The sequence below is a fragment of the Papaver somniferum genome, chromosome 4 (genome assembly GCF_003573695.1).
Source record: "Papaver somniferum cultivar HN1 chromosome 4, ASM357369v1, whole genome shotgun sequence".
Lineage (NCBI taxonomy): Eukaryota > Viridiplantae > Streptophyta > Magnoliopsida > Ranunculales > Papaveraceae > Papaver > Papaver somniferum.
The window spans coordinates 162,470,872-162,482,497 of NC_039361.1; the positions used below are offsets into that span (position 1 = coordinate 162,470,872).

General features: G+C 37.5%; 1 protein-coding gene across 1 annotated transcript; it reads left to right on the forward strand.

Moving 5' to 3' along the window:
* Nucleotides 1–2,801: 2,801 nt before the first annotated feature.
* On the forward strand, nt 2,802–6,517 carry LOC113271796 (replication protein A 70 kDa DNA-binding subunit B-like). Its single transcript, XM_026521717.1, has 12 exons — nt 2,802–3,029; nt 3,506–3,652; nt 3,733–3,912; nt 4,156–4,333; nt 4,455–4,725; nt 4,838–4,940; nt 5,033–5,157; nt 5,253–5,331; nt 5,407–5,551; nt 5,683–5,843; nt 5,922–6,042; nt 6,140–6,517. The coding sequence occupies exons 1-12, from the start codon at nt 2,893–2,895 to the stop codon at nt 6,329–6,331; spliced, it is 1,839 nt and encodes a 612-aa protein (XP_026377502.1). The 5' UTR covers nt 2,802–2,892; the 3' UTR covers nt 6,332–6,517.
* Nucleotides 6,518–11,626: the final 5,109 nt, after the last annotated feature.

Consider the following 11,626-nt stretch of genomic DNA (forward strand, 5'->3'; position numbering starts at 1 on the left):
TAATAATGAAAGGAACTGAGCTTGGGCTCAGTTTGTTCTTTTGAAATACAAATGGGCTTTGGCCTTTGAGTTTAGGCTTATGGAATAAGCCCACAAGTTGGTTGCATTGGACTGGGCCTTAGTGAATTTGGGGTTTTGGTTTAAGACAAATGGGCTTTGGTTAAGCCCACAGGTTGGCTGAATAGGGCTTCAGTTTGAGTTGAGCTTTGGTCTTCAGATGAGCTCAAATTGTGCTCTGGGCTTTTGGGCTCAATGGGTTTTTGCCTTTGCTTGGCTGCAGGAGGCAGCAAATCTGCACAGCAGCTGCACAAGCAGTGCAAGTAGCAGCTAGGCAGCAACAGCTGCAGCAGCAGAAGAGAACAATGCAGCAAAGGAGCTGCACAGCAGATAGGAAAGCAGCAGGAGAAGCAAATAGAATGTACAAGCAATGGAAAGCAAAGCAAGAGAGTTGCAGGGCAAATGGAATAAGAGAAGCAACAGAACAAAAGCAATGGAAAGATTAAACAGCAACAACAGAACACAAAGGCAAAACAAAATGACACAAAGGATGAACCAAGGCCTAAGGCCAAGGGCAGGGTTATGGTGAAGAAATTGAAATGAGGCAAGCTAGGTAGAAAACATTCAGGAGGTAAACTCAAAGAATGGGAAGAAAACTAGCTTGCTTTAAGCACTAGTTTCCCCCAATGCACAACCAATACTACAACCTAAGCATACATCAAGAATGGCAAGAAAATCAGCTTGCTATGAGCACTGATTTCTTGCCATTGCACAATTAGCATAAAGCTTCAAAGAAATCTAGCCTAGCATTCCATCATGTACTGACAGTGACAGGAGCAACAACAAACATGAAGTGAATTGATACTGACAGTGAGCAATGAGAGAGTGATACTAAGGTTTTCAACTCCACCACTAACTTATGTTTAAGCATTCACTGAATACACTCTTGTTCTTGTATTGACATGGGTGAAGATATTGATCTTACCTTTATCTAAGAAGTTTCTCCATCAGAGAAATCAAAACCAACATAAGTATTGCTCCATAGTACTAAGTGTCTGGCTAAAGTACACCTAGTCTAAGGCTCAACAGTGGCCTGGTTTAGCATGATTGGTGGCTATGTCCACATAGAGGGAGTCTAACTACAATGCATACAGGGCATGAATTGTGAAAGCTAAATGAAGACATTGCAATTTGATTTTCTACTAAGCATTTTTAACAATCAAGCATGCATTATCAGTGGACAAAAACACATGTTAGGGCTTCATTGAGACCCTAGTAACTGAAATAAAACATGAACTGAAATTAAAACTGGAATTGAAATTGAACTGGACTCTTGAGCTTGGCTAACCCAAGTCTCAATTGGTGCTCTGGCTAGCCCAGGCATGAGTTCTACAACACCCATAACATCAATTTATAGTTTACAATTTATCTCAAAAAAAATCCCTAATTTCAGAATTAGGGTTTTGGAAATTTAGGTTAAACAATCTCACCACAGCTCTGAATGTTGTCTCCTCTGCCTTTTGTCGACAACCCATGCTCCCAATTGCTCTGCCACTCGTCTCCATCGTGTATGAAAGCCATCTGCTACTCGTACTCAAACCCTAGTTCTCTTAGATTTATCTCATAGGGTGAATGAGATAGAGGTGAGAGAAGTAGAGTGATGAGTGATGTTTATGGGGGAAGGGTAGAGGGGTTGTGTGGTTGGAGAGGCTCGAGATGGTGAAGTGGTACAGGAGTTCGAGAAGGAGAAATTGCAGGGGTCTGCAACTGTCGGGGGAAGAAGGGTTTTTGGGTGAAAACGAATGTTTGGCTCGACTGGTGTAGGTGATGGGATATTTGATGATACGGTGTTGAGCGGAATCATCTGAAGATGCGCAGCGAGTGGATGATGATGGTTCGTCACGACTGGGCTGAATCGAACGACTACGATAGAACGTGCTCTGACTGACCGTTGGATTGTGTAGCAACAAAACTGATGGATCCAGATGGAGTTAGGTGCTGTAGTATGTGTCGAGATCAGCAAGTTTGATGTCCAACGAATACGAAACCGTAGGATGCGTAGATGATGGATCAGATCGGACGGATGAGAGCTGAGGCGGGCTTTTGGGCTTGGTCTTGGACTTAGGTTTAGAATTTGAGCTTGGGCCTTAATTTTTCTTAGCCCACTTCTTCTCTTAAGAGTAATTTCTTCCTCTTCAAGCCCACCTCTAGTTGATCCGGCTCTTGCGAACATCATTCTTCGATGCCTTTCTGCGGGGAGCCTTTGCCGTTTCTTTGCTCTTTTTGCTCCGTGAGTTAACCAGGCTTTATTTGGTACCTAAAAATGCAAAATTAATTAATAAAAGTATTTATTCTTGAAAACAACGAAAACACAAAATATGGGATAAAATGTAGAATTAATGCGCAAAAGATGAGTTAAATGCCAACAAAAAGGGATAAATATATACAATATTTGGCACTCATCAACCACATCGTAGCCGGGGCGGACCTTGACCGTTTTTCAAAACCTTGCATATATACCTCCGGCACAAGCTGAGCCTATGGCTAGATAAGTGTGTGCTCAAAGTGGTTTTGTGGTTGCCACAAGTAAAAAGTTTCCGGAAACTGAAACTTCAATCCGCCCCGCCATTTAATACCCTAAATGACATATTTTGGGAGTTCGGCGCGAAATGAAAATTCTAAAACTTAGATTTAAAAACTGACAACTGTTTTGGCGGGGTGAAATTAGAAGAGTTTGCCGCCAAAAGAGTGTGTACAAAAGGGATCTCTCTTACCCATTTGTTTTTCATCTCACCATTATCAGTTCTTCTCTCCCGATTTCCAATCTCACTTTTTTTCTCTCTCTCCCTGCCTGTTTCTTCTTCTTCTCCGTCTCTAACCTAAGAAATCTCAGCCATGGAAATGGAGAAATCAGTAACCCCAAATGCTATTTCAACTATACTAGCGAACCCTTCCACTGATTCTTATTCTGAAATCCCTCAACTCATCGTTCAAGTGGTAGATCTCAAACCTACTGGAACCAGCAGATTTACGTAAGTACTTTTTCTTCTCTTATCTTCTTTTTTATTTTTGATTGAAACCGTTTTAATTTTATTTTCATGTCTAGGGGTTTTCTCAAAAATCTCTATCCGAAATAAATTTACTGCTTTCAAATCTGGGTTTTTTCTCATTTCGATCTTATTTTATGTAGATCTGAATAAATAGTTCTCTCATGAATGATTATTATTGATAAAGCTGTTCAATTTAGGATTTTTGGTTCTTAGGGTTTCAGAATCTGGAGATATCCTTTGATTCATTCGAACTAATAATCAGATCTAACTTTTCATATTATTGATTGGGTTTTACTTTTTTCTGTTTCTCGTTTGGTTATTTGGTGTTTGTAGTAATCAACCGAAGGAGATCAGGGCTAGTTCAATACTTGATTTAGATTGATTTTCTTATGTTGTGGGTTTGCCTTTAGGTGTGTTGTTATCTTGAAATTTACCTCCTTTACATTGATGATTTTCAGATTCAAAGCTAGTGATGGAAAAATGAAACTCATGGCAATGCTTCCAACCAAAATGGCATCTGATGTCAATTTGGGAAACATCCAAAACCTTGGCCTCATCCTTGTTAAGGATTACACCATAAACCTTGTGCCAAAGACACAAGAAAAGTAAGTCCACTTCCTCTAAACATATATGTTTTTGTGTGAGATTAGTTATTGTCATATATTGACTGATTTGAGTTCTTCAGGTGTTTGCTTGTTTTGAAATGTGAAGTGGTTGCTCCTGTGCTTGAAAGTGAGATTGGAAGTGATCCTAAAAGTCAAGAAATTGAATTCAAACCAAAGCAAGAAACTGGAATTGTTTTGAAGCCAAAGCAAGATGTGGTTGCTAAATCTGCAGCTCAAATTGTCCATGAACAGCATCAGAAGTGAGTTTTCTTCTAATCTTAATATGAGTGAGATTGTTTTGATTTTGATAGATGTTCAAATTATTGAGGTCTGCGAAAAGTAAATTATTTGCATTTGATTTGTATGCTGCTTAAGAACATGTTTGAGTTCCTTTATGAACTTTTGAAAATGTTTTTCGTAGAAGTAGTTAGAATGTTCTCTTTTGCTTTATGCGCTGTTTGGATTTATTGGATATTAACTGTGCTTGATGTATTCACTACCAGTAATGCTCCTTCTGAACGAATGGCCATGACAAGAAGAGTTCATCCACTTGTTTCCCTGAATCCTTACCAAGGGAATTGGACTATAAAGGTTCGGTTGACAAGTAAAGGCAACATGAGGACATACAAGAATGCTAGAGGAGAAGGGTGTGTCTTTAATGTGGAATTAACAGATCAAGATGTAAGTGTCTATTCTTACGTGTGCAGTTTGCTTCTCGTATCCTATTTAACTAATTGATCCCAGTAAGTGGCTTACTATGATTATATTATACTGATATATTGAAACTGTTCCATCTATGCAGGGTACACAAATTCAAGCAACACTGTTTAATGAAGCTGCAAACAAGTTCTACAATAAGTTTGAATTGGGAAAAGTTTATTACATATCAAAAGGAACTCTTAAAGTTGCTAACAAGCAGTTCAAAACGGTCCAAAATGATTATGAGATGACTCTGAATGAAAATTCTGAAGTGGAGGAGGTATCTGAAGAAGGAAGTCCTATTCCAAAGGCAGTGTTCAACTTTGTTAAGATTGACGATTTGGGTACCTATGTGAATGGGAAGGAGCTTGTAGGTATAACACCAATCTCACACCTTGCATTAACCTTTCCTATTGCTTTTTGTGTTTTGATCTCTGTAGTCTGTTTTACTTTTGTTATACTTTCCTTTTTGTTTTGAATTTCCAGATGTTATTGGGGTTCTTCAAAGTGTTTCCCCTACAATGAGCATCAGAAGGAAAGCTAATAACGAGACCATCCCAAAGCGTGACATAACAATTGCTGATGATTCGTTAGTATCTCTGAACTGTATCATACTTATTTTTTTTTATACAAATGTTACTGTGTGGCTTGCAATCTAAGAAGTTGATATTTTAATTGCAGAAACAAAACTGTTGTAATTTCTTTATGGAACGATCTTGCCACCACCATGGGGCAAGAGTTGTTAGATGTTGTTGACAGCAATCCGATTGTTGCAATCAAATGTCTCAAGGTTGGAGACTTCCAAGGTAACCTTCTATACTCGTTCACTCTGTTGGTGTATACTTTCCGGTTTATATGCTGTAAAGGACAGTGGTCTGATACTTTTCCATGGTATTTTCAGGAGTATCTTTGTCATCTCTGGGCAAAAGCACTGTGGTTGTAAATCCAGATGTTCCTGAAGCAGAAAACCTCAAATCTTGGTACGTATTGCACCTATACTTCATCTTTATCCTTTTAAAACATTGTACAATTTGCTCACTCGTTCTATGTAACAGGTATGCATCTGAAGGTAAATCAATCTCAATGACCTCTATTGGGGCTGGTTTGATCAATTCTACAAGTAGTGGTGCAAGATCCTTCTACTCTGATCGTGTTACCATTTCTCATATTACCAGTAACTCCTCTTTGGGAGGAGAAAAGGTATTGAATAAACGCTTATGTTTTCTCTTCATGCTTTTGAAAGCCAACATGTCAATGAGTTCTTGTTTTGAGACAAACTGAGGCTGAGCTCTATGGTGGTGTTAACTGTTTTTGTTCTTGTTCTTGTTTAGCCTCAATTTTTCAGCATCAAAGCATGCATCAGTTTCATCAAGCCTGAACAACTGATGTGGTACCAAGCTTGCAAGACATGCAACAAGAAAGTGACTACTGGTCATGTGTCTGGATATTTCTGTGATGGATGCCAGAAGAATGTAGATAAGTACAGTTTACGGTAAGAAATGTTAAACGAAAACATCTTGAGCCCTATGAACTTAAACACCAAAAATCTTACTCTAATTGGTATGTGCAGGTATATATTGGCATTGAGGGTTTCTGACCCAAGTGGTGAAGCTTGGGTATCTACATTCAATGATCAGGCAGAAAAAATATTAGGTTGCTCCGCTGATGAACTTGACAAGATCAAACAACAGGTATCTTACAATTAGCTCTATTCCATAGTCATTTTTCATCAGTAATTCGAAGCACAAACTTTAGTTTCTTAAATCTGTCTTTCTTTTGTTTTTACAGGATGAGAAGGAGTTCCATTTGAAATTGAAACAAGCAACATGGACTCCTCATCTATTTAGAGTCAGTGTTGCTCAGAACGAGTACAATGGCGAGAAAAGACAACGGATAACTATCCGCGCGGAGGCGCCCCTCGATTTTGCTGTGGAATCAAAGTATTTACTGGAAGAGATGTCAAAGTTGCAAGCCTCTTAAATTTTATCTTAGAAGTAGTTGCATTTTCTTTTATGCCATCTATGTAATATAAAGGTTCTTGGCTATTCTAGTTTAACATAGTTAGTTTGCCCTATATCAGAGGAATTGAACAATTTAGGTGTTTTATGAGCTTTGTTATCGATAATTTAATTTTAATTTACCAAAACTACTTTGGTGTTGGTTCAACTTTTGACAGGAAATTGAAATGTTAGTTTGCCTCAGTGTTTTTGCCCAATTTCGTTTCGGTGATAAACCTTCATTCTATTTGATTGTATTAAGCACTCCAGTTAAAAGTCTCAGACCTTCAGTGACTTTGTTGTGTAAAGGAAAAATAAAGCCCAATGGTGACAAGTTACTTCTTGGTTTCTCAGGTGTTTCAACACTATGGCTTCTCCAAAAAATGGTGTGACTGGATTCTGACTATTTTTAATTCTGCAGGAGTTCTTTCTGTTCTTCTAAGAGGTGGTTGAGAAAATAAAAGCAAGGCTTGCAGGTTGGATTGGTGCTTTACTTTCTTTCCAGGGCAAGAGTTGTTCTGATTAAGGCAGTTATAGCTAGCTTCTCTATTCACAACATGTGCGTGTAATAGATGGCCTGTCAGAATTATCAAGGAGTGTGCAACAGCAATAAGAATTTTTCTGTGGACAGGAGATGCAGAGAAGAACAAGACTCTGGTTGTTTCTTTTGAATCCAATGCTGCGACACACTAGCTTGAGATTGATTTGTTAGAGAAAATGAGTTTAGAAAATAGTTTGATTGTTTGGTCTTGAAAGGATTGGAACTTAGTACCTATTGGTCACTAAGGATACTAGCCATTTTCACTTATTGTGAATGAACCTTTAGTCCCACATAAGGAAAACTAAAGATGATACCTCTCCATAAGTATTGAATTTTTTGATATTAAGAGTGGCCCTTGGGTCATTAACACTTTTGTGCGAGGGGAGGACTTAGGCAATGGGCTAGTTGGTGCAACCACATATTTTCACACACGCGCGGTGCGAAACGCCGCCATCCGTGCGGGTGTGAGTGTGGCAAGACTTATCTTTTTGGCGAAACTTCCTTTGAATTATTATCTAAAAGATTTTAAACAAATCATTTCTTAATCGTTGGGGGCGTCTGACCCGGCGGATGTTTCCTTACGTTTTACAAACACATTATGATGCATGAAACATTTTAAATCAATACATGAACGTTTTATACTGTTTCGAAAAATTTGAATTAATTGAAATTAATTCTATTCGATTTAATGCGCATCAATGAGACTTCTCTCATTTCTCCTCTATATAAACCGACCACATTTTTCATTTCAATTTGTGTCCAGAAGAGCTACTATCCTCTTCTTTTCGTCTCTCTCCCTCTGTGTGGTCGTTTATTTTCATTCTGTGCAATAGCTGTTGGGTTCGTAAGAGTGGGCAAGTACTGTAGTGCTAACAGTGCTTGCAACGAACAGTTTTATCCTGGATACGACTTGACCACGGGGTATAGACATCACTCATTCTTGAGGCGTACCGGTCAACTATCGTGTTAAGGACAGCGTGTTTAACACGTGACTCTGTCCTCTGTGTGCTGTCCATTTGAGTGGTTATTTACCTTCCAGAAATTTTACTTCTAACATCTTTCTTTGAGTGATTTATTGTTACAGTCGCAACATGATTTTCAGCTAGCCTCACGCTGTTATCTGTGCAAGAACAGTGAAGAATGCCTCTCACATATTCTGTGGGACTGTGAGGTAGCAAAACAATGCTGGAGTTGGCTGGAGGGAGTGTTCAAGGTCACTGCTGAGAGGGATCTAAAGGCTTTGTATAAGAAAATTAGTGGCAGAAGCAAAATGGGGAAGGACCTGTGGCTCTTGTCTATCCTAATTACGAGAGTAGCGCTTTGGAAAGCGAGAAATGCAGCTTGTTTTGAAAGGACTTCTACAGTCTGAAGGCAAAAATTCATCTCTAGATGAATGCAGTTGGATACCTCCAGATGAGAATAGCCTAATGTTGTGTTGTGATGGGGCTTCATTGCAAAACAAAATCTTGGTAATTTGAGTGCTCGCATCGGGGCCTTAGCTGTTGGGTTGCCCAGTGAGAGCCTCCTCCTCTTGTAAATTGAGGCGTATTTGTTTTTTCGTCCTAGTTGTTTTTGTAAATCCTTGTGATTATTTGAGGCTTTTAATGAATTTTTTGACCTAGCTAAAATAAATAAAATACTTCTTGGTTTCAAATTTTAGCCTCTGGATGTTGGATCGCTAATTTTAGTCAAGTGAATATAGCTCACGAGCTTAATTTAGATGTCAGTTCGAAAATGTTTTTTCTATGCATACGCAAGAGAAAACATAAAAAAATGTATTTTTGGAGAGGAAATTTGTTTTCTTAATTGTTGTTGATATTTTTGGAAACAAAATTTTTGGGAATCAATTAATATCAAAGACATCTGTCAACATATCATTTCCCCTGTATGCCCCCTTCGAATTTCGCCCCCTACATACATACGAGAACTCAATGGATTATTCAGAACTTGATGCTAATAACTATCTGGTTCCAAGGATGGTTCATATGCATGAGGCAAATCATATATGTAACCATTAGGTAGGACTAAATGGCACACAGTCTTGGCGGCTCAATTATGTGTGTCAACCGGTGTTTTATTATCTGTCGGTTGAAAATCATTGATATAATGAGATTCGTTTTGTTCATACGTATAGAGAGGCAAATTTTGTTTCTGACACTATGGCAAAAAGGGGATGTTGGTAGGTTTGAGTTATGATAATATGCCTGATTTTATTCCTGTTATTGAATTATCAAATGTAACTTATTTTCGATTTGATTAGTTTGTGACTTATTTTCACTTCATTGGAGAAAAAAATATTAATGTTATTCGAGTTTGAATATTAGTCGCGACTTGCAAGTGGTGGAAGTATGAATCCAACCACTTTTGAGTTATGGAACAATATGTTTCAAAGGTTTACGACGTTAGGTTATGTGGTAACAAAACTCAACGAACCAGAAAGACTTTTGAAGTTAGATTTTTCCATCATTTGAGAAATTATGTGGAAATTTTGTGGATGGTTAACTAAGATCATTCTAAGAACCATCAAGCTACACTTAATGGTTCTCATGCTCCCTCCCTTGGAGAAAGTAAGAGTTCGATCCCTTGACCTTATAATTACTAGTAGTATTTAGGGGCCTCTACCTAACAACCACTGTACTAACCCAACAAAAGAAAAAAAAATCCAAGATCATTCTGGAATTTTTATCGAAGAACTGGTGACTATCTTAATATCTTCTTAATCATTTTGAATGACTCAATTCATTTGTATTTTCAACGACGTAGAAATTAATCATGATCAATTCTATGAACACTTTAAGATCCATGTTTCTGGACTCAATGTTGATTATGTGTTATGTAATGAAATGTGACGAGATAGTGACTTTTTTTAATTGTTGGTTTTAATTATAATTTAATGAAATATAAAGCATATTTTAATTCTAATTCTAACTCTAATTTTAATATAATATTTGTTAATAAAAAGAACACAATTAAACGAATGTCTATAAACTACTGATTTTCCAGACCATTAAAGATCCATCTCTCCATGCTTGGATCAAGAGTGGTGTTCAAAAAAGTAGATAACTGGTTGGTTTGAGTCTCAATATTTCATTGAATAAAACTAACATAACCAAAAAAGTAGACAACCTTGAAAAGTAACCCGAGGGGATCATTGGTGCGGAAGGAAAACGATAGCAATCGGTAAATAAGTGAAATGTTCATTGGGTATACGGAGTAGATTGTCGATTTGCTTCAATATTCAAGCCACCACCAGGAGTTTATATATAAGTTGTTTCCATATTAAAGAAACCACCAGGAGTTTGTAACTGAGACCAAAGCCCCATAACGTGTGCTTGTTGAGTTTCTTGTACCATATTTATGGTAGATAGATGGATTCTTTGACTTCCAAGAATTTTTAGAATTATTTGACTTCCACTACCATGGCCGAAACCCCATCATGAGTGGAAGATCCTGGAATAGATATGTAAAATATTTATGCTTTACCACTAAACATCATATAAGCTAACTACATGCTGAAATTAGACTTGAAATTAGTATTAGCATACTCAGCAACACAAGAAACCAGCACCATACATAGCACTACACTACATATGATTCATATCAAAATAGGTTATTGTACAAGGAAATAGAACACACAAGATACTTAAACTTTCATGACGTATTATCAACTTCTATTTCCTCAAATTACTTTATGATGGATGAAAACAATTTTTCTTTATAAAAAAAATGAGGCTAGAAGTGAGTCCTAGTCATGCTTGCCACATGTCAACTCCAACCTTTCCATCATGAGTAGGATGACACTTCATGGCTACAATGGACATCACATATGACATGTCAAGCTAAAGGACATGACATGCTTTGACTCAACCTTATCTAGCATTAACCTGTTATCCCGTTCATCTAATGCAAGTGAAATGCATAAAATACATGTAATAGATAGTCATGCTCATTCAACCTTCCCTGGTGTTGCTTATACCCCCAATATGGATCACTTCGACCGAAACCTTGAAAATTAATTGGAACCGTAATAGTCCCTCCTTGTGAATTTATGATCTTCACTTCCCAAGAAAATTATGGCATCGCTAACTATGATGAGGCTCTTTGACTAATGGGATACGTGAAGGTGACGGGCATGGTGATGGAGGTTCGAAAGGGAAAAAATTACCATCGAGTGGTGCTAGAGAAGTGCTTGGTCGAACTCGTAAGCGTTTCTATCTCAACTTGTTTGTCAAGTTTAGTTGATCATTCTAGTCTACTTATAGCTTTGTCTCGGATTAGGATAGAATGTGTAGTTGAGCTTTAGACTTCACGGCGTTCACCAATTGAAGAAGAAGATCTACCGAAGATCTTGGAGGAACTTCGTCAAAAAAGGCATGTGGAGACTAAAACTTATCTTTCACTCAGAAGTATATTCTATTATATCTTCTAATGAGACCAAGTTTTCTAGCTATATGTACTTTTACATTATACACAATTTGATATTTCGAGCCGAGCTTAATTCCCCTATATATTTCTCGAAATATGTGTTGGAAGTTTTTTTTTAGCTATGTTCATTATATCCTTGCCGAGTTTAGTTGGAAACAATTTATTTTTGGAAACTAAATATAATGTCAAAAGATGATCATGTGAAAATTACCTTAAACATCTTATATGATTTGTGTGAGACAGTCATTTGATGTTAGCTTGGGAAGTTTCGTATTGATCATTCGATCACTTGAAAATTACTTGAATCTAATG

What these genes read in the sequence shown, in the direction of transcription:
- LOC113271796 (XM_026521717.1), top strand. Translation starts at nt 2,893, where the DNA reads ATGGAAATGGAGAAATCAGTAACCCCAAATGCTATTTCAACTATACTA. An exon ending in GAATGGGAAGGAGCTTGTAG is followed by an intron (nt 4,726 to 4,837) that starts GTATAACACCAA and finishes TTGAATTTCCAG; the next exon opens with ATGTTATTGGGGTTCTTCAA. An exon ending in GTAGATAAGTACAGTTTACG is followed by an intron (nt 5,844 to 5,921) that starts GTAAGAAATGTT and finishes TGGTATGTGCAG; the next exon opens with GTATATATTGGCATTGAGGG.